This window comes from Henckelia pumila, unplaced genomic scaffold (genome assembly GCF_033568475.1).
Source record: "Henckelia pumila isolate YLH828 unplaced genomic scaffold, ASM3356847v2 CTG_466, whole genome shotgun sequence".
Lineage (NCBI taxonomy): Eukaryota > Viridiplantae > Streptophyta > Magnoliopsida > Lamiales > Gesneriaceae > Henckelia > Henckelia pumila.
Window position 1 is genome coordinate 6,922,438 of NW_027331833.1, and position 23,004 is coordinate 6,945,441.

Here is a 23,004-nt window from a genome sequence, read left to right on the forward strand (position 1 = left end):
CGATAGGTGGGTTGGAAAAACACCAACCAAACCCACCTATTTTAGGTGGCAAGATGGGCAAATCCAGCGGACTTACGTATAATTTGACGGATTTTGGCGGACCAACCCACAACCGACTCCAACTCACCATTATGCGGGGTGGGGCAGGCCGGGTTGAGAAATTGTCATCCCAACCTACCTATTTTGTAGGGCGAAACGAACCAACCCGACGTATCTAACCCATTTTGACACCTCTACTTTTAAGGAAGATCTTGTCGTATTAAAATCAAAAAGATGTCTTTAAGTACTCTTTATCTACGAACGTTAAATTCCTTATGATTTGTAATTTTTTGTTTGTGTGTGTCTGGAGTATAGTATGAAACTTGTCATCTTCTTGAATTATTATTTTTCTATCAATTACGAGGTGAATACTTGTTTTCTATGCATTTCTGCCTCAGTACTTTCATTCTGTTTTTCCACTTCTGGGACTTTTATAGGTCACTTGTCACTACAATAGTTCCTAAATATATGTATTACGATTGTTTATCAATTATTAAAGTTTGATATTTTTTTCGTTTTTTTTTTGAATTGATTGCTGTACAATTTTTTTATGGATGAAGTAAATAAAATTTTAACATTCTGTCAATTTCTAATTATTTGAGTACTTTATTTGAATGAGCAGTTTTACTTAAAATTTTGAAGTTAAATTATGAAAACTATACAAAGAAGAGAAAGTGGCCAACAAGCTACACCAGCTTGAATTTAACTCCCACTCACAAGAATTGCCCATGGCAAAACACTAATCCAGATATCGCGAAGACCATACTCATCCAGATATCGCATTTACGGTATCGGATTCGCAAAAGGTTGTTATTGGATGGATTTCCAATCCACCGTAAATAACATTATATCTACGTAAATTAGCAAGGGACGGATTTCAATCCAACAAACACAAATTCATCCAAACAATCAAACGGGATTTGAATTCACGACTTCAAATCCTTAGATCCAAACACAACCTACAAGAGTGGATTCGTTCTTGATATTTATACTGACGCAGATTATGCAAGCTCACCTGTTGACAGAAGACCCATCTCTGGCTTCTGCATTTTCCTTGATGGAATCTCATAACATGGAGGGACTACGAAGCACAACATTAAAGCAAGGTCAACTCCAAATATTTGAATTTCTAAAAAATTAAGATGTAATTAGTTTCTCGATTTAGGAGATAGGACCCAACGCAGGAGCAACAGAAGAGGGTGTTCGGGAAGATGGCAACATATATCCATTGATAGAAAAACCATAAATTACAACAAATTTGCATCAACTGAGCCTCTAAATCAACTCCATTTTCATACTGTACACGTAAATCGATAAACGTAATCAGAGTTTACAGAGCAACAATAGATGGAAGCTCCGGCTCAATCTCAGGTTCTCCTTCGGAACCTTCAGCAAGTGTCTGTAGTGTAGTTTTAAAAAAAAAATTGTCGGTTCATCATGTCAACATAGATCGAAATATGAAGGCATAAAATGAAACCCTTTTACTCGTACGAACCTCTGAAACTTTAATCTTGTGCTGTGAAAGATAACGGTTCAATGCCCCCTTGCCATAAAGGATCTTGGCACCGTTTACACGACCCTCGTATCCAACTGACTCCTCATCCACTACAACTGACTCTATTACATCATCCCCTGTTCTTATATCGGGAATCTGAAAGATAAATCCTTCTTGTTTCATTATTTCATGTAAACAGATTGGAACAGAAAAAAACATGTAAAGGGCAAGAGGCATATCCTATATAGTAAGATATGCATAGGGGTTGATCTACATATTCCCCGGAGGAGATAATGAGGGAGGTGCAGTTTGGGGGATAAATCTTGTCTTTTAGAAAAATCACAAATAAAATTTTAATATTTTTTTTCTTTGAAGGGGAGAATTGTCCCCTCAGACCTCACCCCAGTAAATATGTCCCTAGGTATTGACATTAGGCGTCACATATTTACAGAAACTTGGCTAACAAACCTCGTACATAGCATCCATCAATATGTTTTCTAGCATAGAACGCAAACCCCGAGCTCCTGTGTTCTTTGTTATTGCTTTCCTAGCGATTAATCTCAATGCCTCTTCTGTGAAATGTAATTTCACCTAATAAACAAGAACACAGTTTACAACGTGAGAAATTTCAGATATGATATGATACTACTACTCATCTGAGGAAAACAAGAAGAGGGATTTTGATTACGCTGGATCCGTTTCCACAGACAATGATCAATTTATGGAAAGGTAACGAAAACTCACTTCATTCATTTGGAACATCTTCTTGTACTGCTTTCCTAGGGCATTTTTAGGCTCAGTTAAAACCTAAAAACAAATTTACGAGCATCGTGTAAGTAGTGTCACTTGAAATAGAGAAGTGAACACAAAAAAAACGGAGCATGATTCATAATTCGCGCATTACCTGAACTAGCTGATCCTCAGTAAGTGCGGCCAAGTTAACAAGGATAGGAAATCGTCCAACGAACTCGGGTATTAGCCCGTACGCTATTAGATCACTACTTTCAGCCTTAAAAAACACAAAACAAAACAAAACAAAAAAATAATAATAATAACCATGCATCATAGGAAATACATCTAGCTAACAGTGGGAATCTATAATGAGAGAAAGATGCTATCCAGCTTACAGTTTCGAGTAATGATGATGTCACAGCAGCACTTGTTAGAGTGCCAGTTCTCATGTTTGCACGTACGGGGGCACCAAAGCCAATGGAAGAATCATGACGTCTGCAAATACGTCAAAAATTTTTAGGTTCCAATCCAAAACAAGAGGTAACAGCATTCATGGTATTTGGATTAATACGGTAATATGACCTCTCTGAGATTGTTTTTTCCAAGTCAATAAAAGCACCTCCGCATATGAAGAGAATGTCTTTCGTGTCAATCTGCAAATACAAAATTTATTGCTGTACTAAGCCTCCATTTCACAAATCACGCAGCAATTAGTCCATTCTTAGAGTGCCGTATTTTATTCAAATCATTCTTCCAAATGGTATGCTGTTCTGGTTGAAGGCATAAAACACCAAGAAAGGTTGTTTACTATCGAAAACATACCTGAATGTTTTCACCTCTTGGATGCTTTCGAGCGCCTTTCTCTGGAACATTGACCACCTGATTTTAAAAGAATTCATTAATCAGAATCAAGATTGGAAATTGTGAAGGAAAAATCCAAAATCATTTATTTTTAGAAGTTACAAACACTTCCTAAATCAGGTTAAGATTAAAACACTCTGGACTTGTTTGGTATTGTTTTCAGAGTTTGAACCGTAAAACTTCGGAGATATGTTTAGGAAGTATTTTGGGAAAATAAATTGCATTTCTTTGTCTTGGGAGATAAAAGTTGTCACGTAGATCAGAAATCACCATTAGACTACTTCAGGTTCATCAAAGGGGCGAGGCCAAGTAAATCAAAGCACTTACAGTTCCCTCCAGCATTTTCAATAGTGCTTGCTGGACACCTTCCCCAGACACGTCACGACTAATGTTGACGCTCTCAGCCTATAGAGTCAAGAAAGAACAGGAAACAATGCATAAAATTCAGCATCAGCAGGCTTAGCATATGTAGATTGATGAATAATTTGGCAGCAATAGTCTAGAACCTTTTTGGTGATCTTGTCAACTTCGTCAATATAAACTATGCCTTGCTGCGCGGCTGCTACATTATAGTCCGCAACCTGAATCGGGGAACCATGGGTAACATCACATCCCATGATAAATTTATAGAATTGTAAGTGATGTAGTTAACAATCTAATTGTGCACTAGAATTTCACAAACACAAATTTTAGCAAATGTGAACAAATGGCTCAAATGATAATCAGAATAAATAAAGAAAGTCTTCGCAATGGTTCATTCGAATTTATTCTTCATCAGTGTTCTTAAAAATTCTGTATGAAATTCGTAATATGAATACCATCAAGTCCAATGTCTCACTGAGAGGAAATATGCAATATTAAATAATCAAACGATGTCAGAAAATCCATGATTTACGACAACCCCACTGAGCGAAAATATATAAGCGTAAAAATCGAACCAAATGATATCATTTTCTGATTTTCTAATCAACAAATGCAGGGAAATAATTAAGCTGACAACCAGATGCTGGTCAACAACTGCAATGCATTACAGATTCGCCATTACATATAAGAATCTTATATACCCAAAAAACACATACAGATACAAAACAGCAAAGCTGCTAGCTAGAAATTCATCACATTTAATTTATATCATACAGAATAAGAGTCCACTCCAACTATGAAAGAAAACAACAAGCAGCTTACCGTCAGAAGCTTGTATAGAATAGACTCCACATCCTCCCCAACATATCCTGCCTGCAAAATGAGATTTATTAGAATAAAGCAACAGAACAATGATGTTATAAAATTCAGTGATGCCAGTGCAGCATTTGTTGAAATTGGTTTGTTTATGCTGAGAAACCTCGTTGATAAAGAAAAAAAGAATTCCAACTGATCTGCTCCCACAGATATTATGACAGACTATGGTCTGGGCCGTAAACACCCGATAAGCAAGCACAACAAATAGGTTCAATAAACAGGAGAATGTCAAAATAATATTGTGATATGCAATTAAAAGTTAAAACATCTTACCTGAGTAAGCGTAGTTGCATCAGCAATTACAAAGGGAACATTCACCAACCGCGCCAAAGTTTTGGCAAGTAGCGTCTTCCCTGTCCTTAAAATGATTTTAAAAGCACACAGTGAACTGATATTACTGGAAGAGAAAGACATTGTTCAACATGAATCCAAAATTATGCAACTGACGAGAAAATTTTTCTATGCCTCAAACATTCGTTCATCAAATGAAATAGAAATTCAAAAAACCAAGAAAACAGCAACTAAATGATTAAAGGAGGCTGAAGCCCTAACACATATACTTTTAAATAACTCCTCCTTATGAGACTATATCAAGGATAAAACTGGGCATGCCAAAAAGAAACTGAATCAAGTAGTCTGAACTCTGAATCATAAATGGATGACATTGACCATAAATTGAAATGATCCCAGATATGATACACAAATCTAAGGTCAACTACATTAAACAAAACAAAGTTTCAAAGTATAATCACTCATAAAAGCTAATGCTTCTCATAAACTTTTGCCACAAGTTCACTGTCCACACACTGACATGGATTATTATATGCCTAAATACAGACATATGTATACACAAATAAAACCTCGTAAACAAATCAAACACTGAATAAATTACCTGAACCTGTTGGCCCCATTAGAAGAATGTTGCTTTTCTCAAGCTCCACAATTTCGTTATCTGTACCATTGGATTTATCACCATCTGTACTCCCTGCAGACCTAACTTTCAAGGTATAACACCAACATTAGATATATTCACTTTTAAGTTAAATTTTAAAGCAAAAACAACAGAATAAGCACAGTTAAGAACTATAAAAACAACAAACAGCAGCCATTTCAGAACTTTCTAACCCCATAACCTCAAAATCAGCTAACCTATATAGACAGGAGATAAATCAAGCTTTTTGATTAAGATAACTTAATCTTAAAACCCAGAAGAATTAAACCTCGTTTGGTTAGAGAAGCCAGGAGATTAAGCATTTAAAAAAAAGGGTGAAGCTACAAGTACAACAAAATTTGTACACCAATCTTACAACACAAAAAAATTCAATACAAGAATTTAATTTATCAAAATCTCAAGATACATTAAATAAAAAATCTCACGATAAAATAACAAAATCTCACGATATTATTGTTGTAAATATCGTTGTTCACGATATTTATTGTACCTTTAGCATTATTCTAAAAAAAAAAAAGAAAAGAAAGAAACATTTTTCTTAAAAATTGCAACATTTGTTTACAAAAACCATTTAAAAAAAACCACTTAGAAGCCAGAATTTGGACCATTGCTTCTAAATACATTTAAAAATAAATAAAATAAAAAACATTTTTCAACTTTTATCCAAACACTAAAATAGCTTCTATTTTTTTTTTTTTTAATAAAAGCACTTTTTAAAAAGTTGAACTTACTTTACAAAATATGGGAAAGCTTCTACTTTAAGATGCACTTCTCAGCTTTTGCAAAATTTGGGAGTGCTTCCTAGAAGCTCCCAAACACTACCTTAAGCACTTCTTTAAAGTTACAGCTTCTGGCTCTTAGACTATAAACTTCACAAGAGTGGGTCAAATGAAGCTGGATATCAAGAAGAATCACCTTTGCAAAGAATCACTGTATATTCTCTTGTAATGATTATAAACTGCTACAGAAAGAACCTGCATCCACATAATAATTTTTTTAACCGAGTTAAAGTATCTAATCAAATATTTGCAAGTCGCAAGTTTTAACATTAAAAGTAAATCTTGTTACCACCTCCAATTCGCCCCCTCCATTTTATACACAACACATGTTTCAAGATATCAATCAAGCAAGTAATCCTCAAATTCAAAAAATGAATAAGGTTGTGATATAACAGAGCTTATAACTAATTTAAAACCCAAAAAAAAAAAAAAAAAACCTTTTTAGCTCTTTCTTGTCCAATTACAAACTTGTCAAGTCCTCTACATATCTCCTTCGGAGTTGGGAAATTTGGCCCCAAACTGGATCCTCCCCAGCACTCATCTTTACTTTCTGACCCGAACCCTCCACCGGAGCCGGAATTCGGCCCGTCTCTATCAGTCACCTGGATAAATTTTACACCCGGCCTCACCACAATCCCGTCCCTTCCAGCCCCAGGTGGCTGCCAGACCTCAGGTGGATCCCCCTGAGAGCTAATAATCTCAGTTTTCCTCCTATTCCTAGGAAATTTCGTGAAATTATTGCCACTGTCCACATATTCACCACGCAACGAAATGGGTTTGAAGGAGGAGAAATTAAAGAGCGAGGCTGAGAGAAAATTATGACTATTGTGATACTTGCAACCATATCTGGAGCTCCTCTGGAAATGGTTGACCCGACCCGCGTGCATATGGTTTTGAATGAAGTGTCTGAACTGCGAGGCAGCAACAGAAGCCGTGTCTCTCGATGATTTCGACCTCAAAGCAGCGGCTGCCATTGCAGAACCTTCAAGTATAACAAAGAGGTGAAACTAAAACTTGTAAATAAATGATTTTTCAGGTCTGGAGAGGAAATCCACACATACAAAACGGTTGAAATTTTGAAGGGGATTACAATTAGGTTTCTAAAATTAGGGACCGGATATATTAGAAAGGAAACTGAAGATAATAACGAGACTCAAGAGTGAAAATTCGAGCACAAGTTTAAATAAAATAGAAGGGGGATAAATTGGATTGGAATCCAATCAGATAACTAGAATTTGGGAAATCGGGCAGGTAAATTGTAGAAACAGCATGGGAAAGATTGGACTTTTTGGGTTGAAGAAACAAACTTGAGGAAGCAAAGGGGCATTGATTTTTAGTGGATTGAGGGAATTGCTTAATATCAGTTGGAAACTTTTGCTGGAAAATTACAAATCAAGGAAGATGACACATTGCTCAAGAATGTTTTCGCTGCCTTAAACGGTGTCGTTTTACGAAATATATGATAAGGGACGATTTTTTTTTTCTTTTACCAATCTGTGACAAGTTCTTCTAATAATAAGCACCAGCAAATGTGTTGATCGTGACAAATCCTTTTGTCTATGCTGTCCCAATGGCCATTGCCCGAATGGGATTCCGCTAATTTTTTTTGGCATTTGAGATCATCACATGATTAGTAAATTAATTAAATGTTACAAATTCTTTCTTGAAGTTTTTCGTTACGGATCAACTCGACGGTCGATCCGTCACAACTCGCTATGAATTAGATGGTGAAGGTTGACCCGCTAATTCATAAGTTAGAAATTCTTCAACGTTGCGGGTTCGATCCTCGTGTGGAGTATATTTATCATTGAAATATTTGGGGTATGCTCTGAGGCATATAATATCCACTATATTTAGTCAAATAGTTTAAAAATTAACTTCATTAGCAATAGAAATTAAGCGCGGATGAAGTTTCCAGTGAATAAAGTTTTACAAAGTTTAAAAAACTAAATAAATAATATAAAATTGTTCAAAATATATCGACCATTTCATCATTATATCATTTTTTACATCATGTTTTTCTCCTTCCTTTCGCTCTTTCTCTTTATCGATAATTTCTACATTATTTGATATTCTCGTGCAATCTTGTTGAAATGTTGCTCACAAAAACTTAAACACAAAAACTTTTGCGAGACCGTCTCACGGATCAACTTTGTTAAAAAAATCTTCTATTTGACCGACCCATTACATTGTATTATTTTTTATTCCAAAATTATTAGTTTCATTGTAAACATTAATCGGGTCAATGAGTCTCACAAAAGATATACTCAAAGTTGAAATAAATTGTGTCCTTCTTCAAAGTTTAGAAAACCAATTGAATGATTTTAAAAATTCAATCCAAGCGACGATTGTGATAGATATGAAAATTGAAAACAAAAAATAAATGTTTAAAAATTAAACAAGTAATAAGTTGTGTTTGAAAATTTAAAGATACGGTGAAACTTAAAATTTATTGGGCATACTTGGATATAGATGATAAATATATATATATATATATATATATATATATATATTTTATTTTTATTTATAAAATAGTGATTAATCCAACCTAGCTCGCTGTTACCCATAACCCAAACGATTTAAGCCATTTTGACTCGCTTCATGGGATACTAGAACCTTAACTCAGCCTACCTTCTTTTTATCATGATAAGTTAGATTAATCTGACTAACCTAGTACATTTTGATATATTTATTTGTACATACGTAATCTATATGCGATGTATATGCTTAATAGTTAATATGGAGGGACTAATAAAATGGGCAGTCTAGATCTGCTTTGACTGTATAGATTTTTCAAAAGCTATTTTTTTATGGAATAAAAATTACATTTAAAAAAGAATCTCGTTATTTTTATGTTTTTTTCTGTGGTTTCTTGTAATTTTTTCGTGAAATAAAAATGACATGATAATTGTTTTTCAGAGTATGGACAATTTAATATATAGAGATGTTAACATCCTAGTTAATAGAATTTTATCGACATAAAAATGTTTTAGAATATTTAATATTGAATTAATTTAATCAATTTGCAACAAGGGGAATCAAAATGTGGTTTTGATTAAATGAGCCTTTATTATTATTAACATATAATTAAATTATAAAAATAATACAACCTCACAACAAATGGTTCCATGGTCTAGTGGTGAGGACATTGGACTCTGAATCCAGTAACCCGAGTTCAAATCTCGGTGGAACCTCTTTAACACTTTTTAAGTCCCCTTCTTCTTCTTTTTTTTTTTTTTTTTTCGGACTTGAAAATTGTCGCCTATTAATTAATTATAATATATATATATATATAATTATAATATCTGAATATCACAATTCCACCAAATTTAGATAAAAATATTCCAAGAATTTTTATACGAGAATTTCACTAATGCTAGTTTTAATTTAAACTAGTGTCTCTATATATACATATAGGGAAGTTCTATGTCACCCCAAGGGCACTGCCCCTAGAGTGGCGTGGCAACCCGTGATTGGTTAAAATCAGTGGGTCCCACCTGGAACACACTTATTTTAACCAATCATACTCTGCTACGCCATCCCAAGGCAGTGCCCTTTGGGGTAGCATAGAACTTCCCATACATATAATGGTTTGTACAGTCTATCTCTTTACATTTATTTCTTTCCATTTAATAAAGAGTCAAGATACTATACTAACTGTTTGGTATGTTTGATATGACCCATATAATTTGATATGACCAAATCAATAAAAAAATTACAAAATACCTCCCTTAAGTAAGGCCCGTCCATTTGTTATATGGGAAAAATCATTGGAGAAAAATCCCTCATTTCGTGAAATTAAAATCGTGACCCACCTCTTCACCCATCGTGGGTGAGATGGAGAAGAAGTCATAACCATAGACAGGTTTTTACCTCCCACTTCAACCAAAAAAAATTTATTTGTGACAAATCCTTCATTTCAAAACTCGCAAGTTCATCAGTTGATGCCAATAAAATTTTCCGTCCACTAAATTGAACGTTCGAATACATATGATTTCTCGACAATGGCAGAAGACGGACCACATCAGGTGAGATCAAACCAAAAATTCAATAAATCTATACATACTATCTATTGGTTTAATTTGATTTTGCCGCAGGTGAATGCCTTCCACAGCTTCATGATTTCTTCATTAAATTTTCAAAACATTGAAGACAGGATCGACAGACGAACCACCTTTACAAGGTGCACATTTCTGTTTACTCATCAAAGAGATAATGCATTAAAATATCCCTCTTGTTTCCGTGATTTCTCATTTATGTCTCTCGAATCTTTTTTGTGTCATCTATATCTTTTATCCGCACATTTATTTCCAAAAAAACGTCTCTACCATCAAATAACCTGTTAAGTATAACAGGTCATGCGTTTGAGAGACATAAATGGCACAAAAAAGATTCTTTCTTAAAATATCCCTAATTAAAATATATTATTTCTTACATTTAAAACTTCACAATTTAGTTTTATTTATATATATATATATATAATATTAGGTTTTGAACTTTGTTAAAAATAATATTTAAACTTATTTTAATTTATTTTTAGTTTAAATATATATATATTATATTTTATTTTTTGATTATATATATTATTTATATTTTTAATTCGATAAATAAATATATTTAAAATTTTTATAATTTGAAATATAAAAATTAATATATTATAAACTTAAAAAATAATTAATATATTATACTATCATTTTAAATAATATAACAGTATTTAGTTCCGATCATCCGATTGTATTTTTTGAACCAGTTGAATCTTTTTTAAAAATTTACCAGCTCGATTATCCATCTGATTATTTAAATATTGATGCACATAATTTTTTTTTATTTTAGTTGAATATCATAAGGAGTACATAAGAAGACCAAAAATCGTTCAATGAACGAAGCATTTGCTTCTTCATAATAGGAAAGGTCGGATTCGACATAAATATATATAGATTTAGAATCAGATATCTGAAGTCTATTTCAAGAAATTATTATTATTCATTGTGGAAGGTGAATTGATATAGATCGCAGTTAAATTAAATGCTGACATCCAAATTTGTCTGTGTATGGATCGTGTGGTGCCGGGGTGATTCTACACTATGAGAAAAATCATGAGAGATAATAAGAAGATTTTATTAGTAATTCAGTGAAAACTGTTTCTTTTATCAATGTATTGGAAATGTTTTTTTTCAATATAGCATATAATCACCTTATGTACCCCTTATGATACTCAACTAAAATAAAAAAAATTATGTGCATCAATATTTTAATAACCAGATGGATTATTGAACTGGTAAATTTTTTAAAAAGATTCAACTGGTCCAAAAAATACAATCGGATGATCGAAACTAAATACTGTTATATTGTTTAAAATGATAGTATAATATATTAATTTTTTGTAAGTTTATAATATATTAATTGTTATATTTTAAATTTTAAAAATTTTAAATATATATATATTTATCGAATTTAATATCTAAATAATATATAAAATCAAAACATAAAATATAATATATATATATATATATATTTAAACAAAAAAATAAATTAAAATAATTTTAAATATTATTTTTAACAAAGTTCAAAACCTAATATTATATATATATATATATATATATATATATAGAGTAATTTTCAGCTGCCCAACCATTCCTGCCCAACTCGTCCCCGACCACTAAAACCCACTACCGGGTTTTAGTTGTTTTTTTTAAAAAATTTCGTATCACTAAAATCCACTACCGGGTTTTAGTTTTCGGGGATGAGTTGGACATCATTGGTTGGGAAACTGAAAATTATATATATATATATATATATATATATATATATATATATATATATATATATATATATACAATTTTGCTATCCTGCCCACTCACCGTGTCCACCTAATGTGCCAACCATGAGGTGGCACTCAACTATTGGATGTGATGAATTGTGCGTCCAATAGTTGAGTGCCACCTCATGGTGGGCACATTAGATGGGCACGATGGGTGGGCAGGATAGCAAAACTCATATATATATATATATATATATATATATAACTATAACTAAATTGTGAAATTTTAAATGTAGGAAAATATATTTTAAGAAAGTATATTTTAAGAAGGAATCTTTTTTGTGTCATTTATGTTCCTCAAACGCATGACCCGTTAAAATTAACAGATTACTTGACGGCATGGACGTATGTGGAAAGAAATGTGCGGATAAGGGATATAAATGACATAAAAAAGATTCAAGGGACATAAATGGAAAATCACAGAAACAAGAGGAACATTTTAATGCATTATCCCCTCATCAAACATTAAATCTTCATTATACTTTCTTTTTCCCTTTTTTCACTCTTACAGTTTTGAATCTAAAAAAAAATGTGTCTACACATTCATATGCGTGCATAGTTCATAACAATAATATTGGAGATGAGTTAAAAGTATTAATGATAAAACAATCTATCAGTCACTGTCCAATATACATATCAGGACCAACTGTAGACAATTAAATTTGTTAACCTTCAAATATGGCAAGTACGAAATAATTAAATATTAATAAAACAATTAGCTAATTTTGAAAAGATTAAATTCCTAAAAAAATAAATAGTTAATTAATTGATATTTTAATATATTTTGTGATCAAACCAATATTTTTAAATCAAGATTGCATCTTGCACAAATTGGAAGAGAATACTAATATTTTTAGTATGTGAGATCAAATCTTGCATCAAATACAAGAAAATACTAATATTTTTAGTATTTAAAATCAAATCTTGTGATTAATGGAAGATAATCACCAAATAAATTAGGAGGAGCCAATCAAATTGTGACACCTCATCAAATAAAAATGGTAGGAATCTGCATTCTTCAGCTATAAATAGGGAGCAGATGACCAAAAAGAAAACACAACACAAAAGACTGAAGCAAAGGAGTAGAAGAATTCAAGAGTTTTTCTCTCAAGTCACATTCAAGAAGTTCAAGACGCAATTCAAGACGTTCTTCTTCAAGTTCATCAAATTCGAGAAGATCAAGGCGTGATTCAAGGGATTAATTGCGTTCTTCTTCAAATATATTTAAATTCATTCAAATTCAAGAAGATCGTGTCCTTCATCAAACAAATCAAATTCAAGAAGATCGTGTTTTTCATCAAATTCAAGAAGTTCTTGTTCTTTATCAAACAAATCAAATTCAAGAAGATCGCGTTCTTCATCAAATTCAAGAAGTTCCTGTTCTTCATCAAACAAATCAAATTCAAGAAGATCGTGTTCTTCATCAAATTCAAGAAGTTCATGTTCTTCAACAAATAAATCAAATTCAAGAAGATCGTGTTCTTCATAAAATTCAAGATAACAAATTTCAAGGCGCGATTTCAAGGAGTTCATCGCGTTCTTCCCAAATTTTGAAGTTTAATTCGATATCAAGGTGTTAACCCATCGAATTAACTTTTTCAAGACATCAAAACAAATCTCAAGACATGTCGTCTTCTAATAAGATCAAATATTCAAGAAATTCAAATCCGTAAAGAAATTGTCATTGAAGAGGAAAATCAAGGGATTATCTAGAAATTGCATCCACAAATCTTCTGAGCAAACCCATTTTCTTGAGACTCATCAGAACTCTCACATAGAAAGCGTGAAGGTGACAAATGCCACAACTTTAGAAGATCAAATAACAAATTTGACAAAGGCCATTGAGGGACTCTCGAGACATGTTCAAGAACAGGATTCCCAAATTATGAAGTTGATGAACAAGATAAACCATACTAATACAAGTTACATGAACAAAGAAGATGAAACTAATGATGGAACTGAGTCATCATTGAAGAAAAAACAAAATGAACAAACTAAAGACTTACATTTTTCATCTGATGGGTCAGTTTCCATGGACCAGTTAAAAAACTTCATCATGGGTACTATCAAAGAAAATTCGATGGATGCTCAAAGCCATCTCTCACCTATGCCAAGCCATATTCACAAAGAATTGATAACTTAAGAATGCCGAATGGCTAATAACCTCCAAAGTTTCAACAATTTGATGACAAAGGAAATCTAAAGCAACATGTGGCTCATTTCATTGAAACGTGTAACAATGCTGGGAGATACGAAGATTACCTAGTCAAGCAATTTGTCCGTTCACTAAAAGGGAACGCATTTGATTGGTACACTGATCTAGAGCCATGTTCAATTGATAGTTGGAAACAACTAGAACAAGAAATTCTCAATAGCTTCTACAGTACTCGACGAGTAGTTAGCATGATTGAGCTAACAAACTCACGACAATGGAAAGAAGAGACTTTCATTGACTTTATCAATCGATGGAGAAATTTGAGTCTTAACTACAAAGATCGATTGTCTGAATCTTCTGCAATTGAGATGTGCATCCAAGGTATGCATTAGGGACTTCGGTATATCCTTCAAGGAATTCAGCCAAAGACATTTGAAGAATTAGCTACTCGAGCTCATGACATGGAGTTTAGCATAACTACAAATGGAGCGGAAGGGCATCCAACTCAAGAGTATCACAGACCAATAAAAACAGAAATTTTCAAGAAGGAGGATGAGTATTTCACCAATACTCCTAACCCACAAGAGTATAAACTGTGAACGGTATCCACCAAAAGTCTTACATGTGGTTAAACTGTTATGTGCTCTACCAAAATTCTTACATGTGGTTAAACTGTTATGTGCTCCACCAAAGGTATTATATGTGGTATAACTGTTATGTCCCCACCAATAGTGAATTCATGTGGTTAAACTGTATTTATCCCACTTATGGTATTTTATGTGGCTAAAATATTAAATCCCCACTTAGTCTAGGGTGGTTAAGAAATAGATACTCCTGGCCCGCATGAGTATAAACTGTGCACGGAACCCCCATCTCAAACAATCAAATTTTTGAACTACGTTATGACTTGATCCCTATATTGGGTACGTATGCAACTTAGATATATTCTGAGCACAATCATAAATTTGTTGTTTTCTTTTCACATGAAATATTAATATGCCTTATATTTTCAGTGAAAGTTAAACACAATCAAAATATCATCAAAAAAAAAATCTTTCAAGATGGATCGTTGACGTGTTCAAATTTTTTTATAATGTCATCATCGAAAAGAGAAATATTTTCAATCATAGTGTATTTTTTTCTCAATCTTATGAAGTGGTTAAGCAGTGGAAAACATTCCTCATTGCCTCTTCAAGAAAGTGGATGAGATTTTTTCACTTTTTCAAATCACCAAGCCCTTCAAATTATGCGCTTCCACCAACTTGAGTTGATTGGACTTGATCCACATTTCAAAATCTCTCGAAATATGTGATGTGCAATCGCAAGATTGAAGAAAAAAAATTCAAATATCCGCTTCATTAATGCTGGTGAGTTCTTTGGCACTTTGAACGAATTCATCATATATATGTCCGGCGATGAAAAGACCCAACAAAAAATGCAAATCACACAAATATGTAAATGATTCACAATGTAAAAGTCAATGGTTTATTATTGAGTGGACACCATGCTTCTCAAAATGTCTTCATAATGTTGGAATATCGATCAAATGTGAATAATGAAGCATACACGGGATCGTATACTTGCATCGCCTGGAGCCTATGATCACCCTGACAAAGAATGTCTTCAGTACACTTTCAATATCATTTGATGTAATGAAATTAGCCAAATAATTTAAGTGTACTATCTCGTATTGCCTTTTGTTCAATGATTCGTCGCTTCGATGATGGATATGAATAGAAGGTAGAAAAAAATGTTCATCCAAAGTAGATGCATGAAGGGGAAATAAAAGTTTATATCTTTCGCTTACTTGGTGAAGAAGAAAATATGGATGCAAGAAAATTTGGAGGGAATTAAATTTGAATTGAGGATTCGTGAAATCTCAAAAAAATTGCTGTAAGTAAATTATCGTGACTTATTCACTCAAAAAAAATCAAAAAAAAAATCATTTGTGAATAAGTCTTGAGGGGGCATTTGTAGACAATTAAATTTGTCAACCTTCAAATATGGCAAGTACGAAATAATTAAATATCAATAAAACAATTAGCGATTTTTGGGAAGATTAAATTCCTAAAAAATAAATAGTTAATTAATTGATATTTTAATATATTTTGTGATCAAATCAAGATTTTTAAATCAAGATTGCATCTTGCACAAAAGAGAATACTAATATTTTTAGTATTTGAGATCAAATCTTGCATCAAATAGAAAAACATACTAATATTTTTAGTATTTAAAATCAAATCTTGTGATTAATGGAATATAATTGATAAGTGTATTTTATAAACTTAATTTATATATGATTTTAATTGTTAATTATTGGTTTCGAGCAGATTTATGCTGTATTTTGTTGTTTTTGTGCTTACAGAGAATTATTGAATTATTGTGGAAAACAAAAGAAAATAAGAATTTAGGAAGACAAAGGAAAAGAAATTAAAAGAAAAGAAGAAGAAAGGATCAATCAGACAAAGATGAGAAAAGCAATTGGGCTTTCAAATTGGGCCTCATGTCAGCGCTTGTTTTTAGCGCTTCAAAATGCGCTAACGCGCTACTGCTATGTTTCCGTGAGATTTAAGTCGAGATTAAAGCGCGCCCGCGCCTTCACTTGGAGTGCCCGCCCCGTTGCTGGATTGGAAAGTTTATTATTTCAGGCAATTAATTCTATGGGCTTTTTGACTGGGCTTTTGTGAGCAATATAAAAGGATTTTTAACAGACAAATTAGGGGAGAGCCGCCATAACAAATTACACAGAATATATCAGAGAAGTGAACGTGTAGAACTTCTGGAAGAATCTGGAGCTTAATTGAAGAACGAAAACGGAGATCGATAGACCGGACGTCGACGACAGATTTGTTTCTTATCTTTTATAAAATTCTGAATATGTTTGGATTTTTGAACATGATTTGTTTTATTCAGAATTTTATTATGAACTAATTTTTTAGAGTCTAGAGGTCGGATGGAACCTGGTGTAGACGTTTTCATGAATTTTTGATTTTATTGAATTGAGTTTCTTCTAGATTAATTGTTTTTTCTAGAATTGATTGTCTTTTCAATTATCTGATCAATAATTGATTTGTTATATTTATTTGAAATCATTGCTCGGGAGAGGGGATTTTGAATAGAACATTAGAAACTACACTGTTAATTATTTATACAGCTCGGGAGAGTGTATGATTTTAACAGAGCTTTTAAAAAAAACATTGTTTTGTGATAGATCACTGCGATAAATTCTTAATAGGAATATTGGAATTGAATTGTAGTTGATAAACATTATTTGTTGCTCGGGAGAGGGAAATAATAAACTTAAGTATTCTTGGCTATTAATTGACTGAAATTCATGAAGATTAATTAATTAGGATTGATTGTTGTTGAAACCAGGTGAAATCTATACCTCTAAGCCATTTTTCTCTGATTGAATTTTTTCTGAAAGTTGTGTGCGTGCTTATCAAAAACAAACTCATTGATTATTTTATTTTTCTGCAAAATTCTCGAATATTGATTTTCTAGATAAAATTTAAACTTATTTTAATTACAAGCACTGATTATTTTCATTTTACTCTCTGTGGGATCGATATCTGAATTATTCACTATATTAAAACTTGACACTCGTACGCTTGCGAGGAATTTTCACAACAAGTTTTTGGCGCTGTTGTCGGGGTGTAAATTTTGATTATTTTTTAGTCTTGTTACCAATTAATCTAGATTTTAATTTAGAGTTTTTTTTATTTATTTTAAGTTTACTAATTAATTTCTTATTATTTTTAATTGCAGTTTATGCGACGATCTCAAAGTGCAAATTCTCTACTTTTTGATCCGGAGATCGAGCGCACTGCACGTGCTTTAAGAAGAGTTAAAAGAGAAGAAATTGAGAGAATGGCTAAAGAAGAAGCACAACAAGCTCCCTTGGTGCCAATCAGAGATCACTTCAGGCCGACGATCCAGGCTCACTATTCTGGAATCGCTCGAGGAATTATCAACGCCAACAATTTTGAGCTGAATCCGGCGTTGATCAACATGGTCCAACAGAACCAATTTAATGGGAGCGCCACTGATGATCCTCACCTACACCTACGCACTTTCTTGGAGATAACCGATACAGTAAAAATTAATGGTGTGTCTGAGGATATTATTCGTTTACGCTTGTTTTCTTTTTCTCTCAGGGATCAAGCAAGGAGTTGGTTGCAGTCACTGCCGCTAGGGAGCATTACTACTTGGGAGGGGATGGCAGAAAAATTTCTTGCTAAATATTTTCCACCTGCTAAATCCACCCAGTTGAAGATTGAAATCAGCACATTCAGGCAGATGGAGTCTGAACAGCTCTATGAGGCGTGGGAAAGGTACAAAGAATTACTTAGACGTTGTCCTAACCATAATTTTGCAGATTGGGAACAGATCGAGTGGTTTTACAACGGACTGAATGCGCCTAAAAGGATGAATGTAGATTTTGTGGCTGGAGGCACTATATTTGCTAAGGACCATGTACAGGCCTATGATATGCTAGAACAGATGACGGTCAATAGTTTTCAATGGCCATCTGAGCGTATGGGAGTCAAGAAGCCAGCTGGAGTGTATGCAGTGGATCCTCTCACATCCATCACTGCTCAATTATCTGCACTGACTACACAGGTAGCTGCATTGAATAAAGTGAGTGTTACAGAACCAGCAGGTGTTCCGGGTGCAGTGGATGAATCACACTATCATGAACAAGCCCAGTACATAAATCAGAGAGGTTATGGAGGCTATAGAGGTAACCCTGTCCCAAATACTTATCATCCTAGCTTGCGTAATCATGAAAATTTTTCGTATGCTAACAATAGAAATGTGTTGAATCCTCCGGGGTTCAATGGAAACAAGGATGAGGGTAAGCCTTCTTTGGAGGACGTTGTTAGTAACTTTGTGCAGGAATCAGGTTAGAGGATGGTGAGAACTGAGTCTCGCCTTGACAGCTTGGAGACACATATGGACAACATGGGTGCTGTACTTCAATCCATGGAGACTAGCATTGGGCAGTTGGAGAACGCACTGAAGGATAATAACAGAGGCCAGTTTCCTAGCAATACTGAGGTGAATCCCAAGGAACAGTGCAATGCTATTACGTTGAGGAGTGGGAATAAAGTAAATAGAGAAGAGTGCCAACCTGAGAGCAAGACGCCTGAAAAAGCTGTTGTTGAAGAGAAGAAAGTTGAAGAGAAGGAGATTGAAGCTGAACCAAAACCAATGTACAAGCCTCCACTGCCATACCCGCAGAGGTTCAAGAAGAAAGCTTTAGATGAGCAGTTCTCCAAATTCTTGGAGATTTTCAAGAAAATCCATATCAACATCCCCTTTGCTGATGCTTTGGAGAAAATGCCAAATTATGCGAAGTTCATCAAGGAGGTGATGTCCAAGAAACGGAGGCTGCTAGAGAACGAGGTGGTAAATTTAACGGAAGAGTGCAGTGCCGTGCTTCAAAAGAAGATGCCACAAAAGTTGAAAGATCCAGGGAGTTTTACTATTCCTTGCACAATTGGTTCTTCTTATTTTAATAATGCACTTTGCGATTTAGGAGCTAGTATTAATCTCATGTCTTTGTCTGTTTTCAGGAGCTTAGGACTTGGTGAGGTGAAGCCCACAATGATCGCGTTGCAGTTGGCTGATAGATCTATCACATATCCGCTTGGAATCATTGAAGATGTTCTGGTAAAAGTAGATAAATTTATTTTTCCTGCGGATTTTGTTGTGTTAGATATGGAGGAGGATGCAAATATGCCCCTGATATTGGGGAGATCTTTCTTGGCCACTGCTGATGCCAAGATAGACGTGAAGAAGGGTGCATTGTCGATGGGTGTGGACGGTGAAAGAGTAATTTTTAATATATTCATGAAGACACCTACTCCACTCTTCAAGGAATTATGCTCAGTTGAACCGGTCGTGAAGCTAGAGGGATATCAAAGAGTCGATATTGAGGTTGCAGCAAAGAGTAAAGCGCCAAGTTCAACAAAGAAGACCACGAAAAAGAGAGCGAAATTTAAAAGGCGGTTCGTGAAATTTATTCGACGAGTAAAAGAAAAAGGAAAGATCTAACACCGGTGAAAGTCGGGCTGACGACTTTAAACCAAGCGCTACTTGGGAGGCAACCCAAGAATTTTCTTTTATTTTATTTTATTTTAGTTGCTTTTATTTTCAGTTAAATTAATTTTAGTTATTTTTTTAAGTACTTTTATTTTCAATTTTTGAGCTTAATTTTTTCTTAATTTTCAAATTTTTTCAGGCTTAAAAATCTCAAATTCGAGAAAGCGGCGCCCCCACCCCAATTATTCGAGCGCCCGTGCCATACCTGAAGAAATTAGCAAACTTGAGGCGCGCCCGCGCCACTCCTCTCGAGTGCCCACGCTTCCTTTGCGCCTCACTATTGCAAGAACAACGCAAGAACTAGCGCAAACGCGCACACAATCCGCACCTCCCTTACCGCTATCGTGCCTTATACCAAGCGCCAAAGACCATCATCCGCGCAGCCTGTTGCGCTATCGTTCATCCCCTACAGCGCTTCACCCATGCACGTTAGCTCTCCTCTTTGCGCCAACAACTCTCCATCAGTGCTCCACCACGAGCTAACGCGCTACCAGTTTCCAAACGGCGCAGCACCATCGGCGCTACCTCTTGCGCTAACAATATTTTCTTCAGCATTCCTCCAAGCGCAATCACGCCCTCACCAGCAGCTCTAATTCCTGTGCCAACCAGCTCTCGTCTGCACTTACACATCCCTCTCCTAGACTTTGCGCCTACACTCATCCTCCGATCAAAAAATAAGGGAATTCGCATAGGCCAGATGACACCACATGCGCAATCGCTTGTTCTACCTACTGGACCATGAGCTCCAGATCATTAAGCGCATCAAGCAATTTCATAGAATAGCCTTGCGATTCATGCATCTCAAAGGCTCTTCTTCCTTGTGCATTCACATCTGATGGCTCCACTATGTGTACTAGTTTTTTTTCCCTTATACATTAAGCGTTGCTTGCATGCGTTATGCTTTATTTTTTTTGTTTATTTCATCGTGTGCATGTCTCTTTTTCAGGTACACTTGGATGTGCATGTTGTGCGTCTTCAATTTCCTACGATGATCGGTTTCTGATGGTGTTCTACATGTTGGATATTATTTTTTATGACCATGATGGTTACGCCGAGTCCTGATGCTCGGTGTCGAAGGTATGAGTCCCTTGTTCTTTTTATTTATTTTTAATCATTAGGGACAATGATTATTATAAGTTTGGGTGGATGAATCATTGTTTGATTCAGTTGATGGTGATGGTTGATTAGTAGAGTTTATTGTGCGTCAGAGTTAAAATTTTTGTTAGGTTTATTAGTTGAAGTTTTGAGTTGAAAAGAAGTTGAGAAAAGAAATGAATGCATGGCTGAGAAAAATTTTTTGTTGTGCTATAACTGAAATCCATGATTTTTTACCGAGCTGACAAAATATTTTTGAAAAAAATGGAACCAATTAGATGAACAATTTCCTATATACTCTGTGATTAATACTTGAATCTGAATTTTGAGACATACATACATAGATATGATTGAGGCATTGTTTGGATTTTTGGACCTAATTGCCATTGAATAAATTTATCCTTAGTTGCCAATTTGAGCCTACACGTATATTAGTATAGTGAGGTACGAAAAAATTCTGAAATTTGTTGAAAATCATCGTTAACTGCTGATGATTATTTTTTCTGCACTGATTGAATTTGTATGATTTAATTATGGATTGAGACTTATCTAGAACTAGTTCAAACACTCTTCGAGGCAAAATACGGGCAAAACTGAGATTAGGAATGATTTAGGCAATTTTTCATAATGCGTTTGAGCCTTTCAAGCTACCTAGTTATACATGTATCCCTAGTACCTTGTTTGAGCTTTATTGAAAATCGAATGGCATGCGTGTAAACGTATGATTAAACCCACATTCGTCATTATTTCAAGGTCCTACATTGACTACCTAAATAGCCTATACACTAATTCCTACCTTTAAGGGAGTAATTTGAATGCTAAATTGTTATATGCTCATAGTTTTTATTTGTGAAAAATGGAATGGTGTGGTGGATGAATTGAAAAGATGAAAAGAGGTAGTAGAAAAAAGAGTTGAAAAATATTGTGAAAGAAGTTGAGAAAAAGTTGAAAAATCATTGAAGTGAAAAAAAAAAGTGTGAAATTGTGAATGAAAGGAGTTGAAATTAGATTGAGCATAAATATGAATTACTCCTTATTTTGAATTCTTATCCTTTATTTGTAGCCATGAGCCAGGCCTTACATTATAAGCTTATTAAGTCCTATTGACTGAGTCTCAGTTGCCCAATATACTAGTGGAGAAGAGTTGCGAGAATTTAGCTTATGGACTATTGATTGATTCTTTTAATGATTATGAATTTTGATCTAAACACGCACACACTATTATTCTTTGCATTTAACTGATTATGAGTGTTTTTGATTTCATATCCTTTATTTGATCTTATGCTACCTTGAAAAGTTCTCATGATCTATGTATGTTTGAATTGAACTTGGATAAGGGTGTTTTAAACGTGAGTTGCGGAGATTGTGAGTTTATGAGGTTATTTTTGTTATGACTAAAAATTTTTAAGTGTTAGTGGGTTGGATGAGATTGGATTTGAAATTTTTTGAAATTATTGATGAGGCCGTTGCTCCATAATATTTCTTGACTAGTCTTGTTGGTTTTTGAGAGAACGAGTTTTTAGAATATTGGTTTTGAATAGTTTTGCTCGGGACTAGCAAAAGTCTAAGTTTGGGGGTATTTGATAAGTGTATTTTATACACTTAATTTTTATATGATTTTAATTGTTAATTATTGGTTTCGAGCAGATTTATGCTGTGTTTTGTTGTTTTTGTGCTTACAGGGAATTATTGAATTATTGTGGAAAACAGAAGAAAATAAGAATTTAG

At 34.0% G+C, this 23,004-nt stretch overlaps 1 protein-coding gene and 1 non-coding gene across 2 annotated transcripts; one reads left to right on the top strand and one right to left on the bottom strand.

Annotated features, from left to right (window-relative positions):
- Positions 1-999: 999 nt before the first annotated feature.
- LOC140872456 (CLP protease regulatory subunit CLPX1, mitochondrial-like) lies at positions 1,000-7,498 on the bottom strand. Its single transcript, XM_073275296.1, has 15 exons — positions 6,535-7,498; positions 6,234-6,292; positions 5,259-5,359; positions 4,640-4,719; positions 4,313-4,363; positions 3,634-3,708; positions 3,455-3,532; positions 3,089-3,145; positions 2,849-2,919; positions 2,662-2,761; positions 2,439-2,543; positions 2,279-2,341; positions 2,003-2,125; positions 1,535-1,690; positions 1,000-1,438 (listed from the first exon to the last, which is right to left on the bottom strand). Exons 1-15 carry the CDS (start codon positions 7,069-7,071, stop codon positions 1,370-1,372), a joined length of 1,725 nt encoding a protein of 574 aa, XP_073131397.1. The 5' UTR covers positions 7,072-7,498; the 3' UTR covers positions 1,000-1,369.
- A 1,721-nt stretch (positions 7,499-9,219) lies between these two features.
- On the top strand, positions 9,220-9,291 carry TRNAQ-CUG (transfer RNA glutamine (anticodon CUG)). Its single transcript has one exon. It is a non-coding gene; the product is annotated as a tRNA-Gln (tRNA).
- The last annotated feature ends 13,713 nt before the right edge of the window (positions 9,292-23,004 follow it).

What these genes read in the sequence shown, in the direction of transcription:
- LOC140872456 (XM_073275296.1), bottom strand. Translation starts at nt 7,071, where the DNA reads ATGGCAGCCGCTGCTTTGAGGTCGAAATCATCGAGAGACACGGCTTCT. An exon ending in AATGGGGCCAACAGGTTCAG is followed by an intron (nt 4,720 to 5,258) that starts GTAATTTATTCA and finishes TTTTAAGGACAG; the next exon opens with GGAAGACGCTACTTGCCAAA. An exon ending in TTCTATACAAGCTTCTGACG is followed by an intron (nt 3,709 to 4,312) that starts GTAAGCTGCTTG and finishes TCCCCGATTCAG; the next exon opens with GTTGCGGACTATAATGTAGC.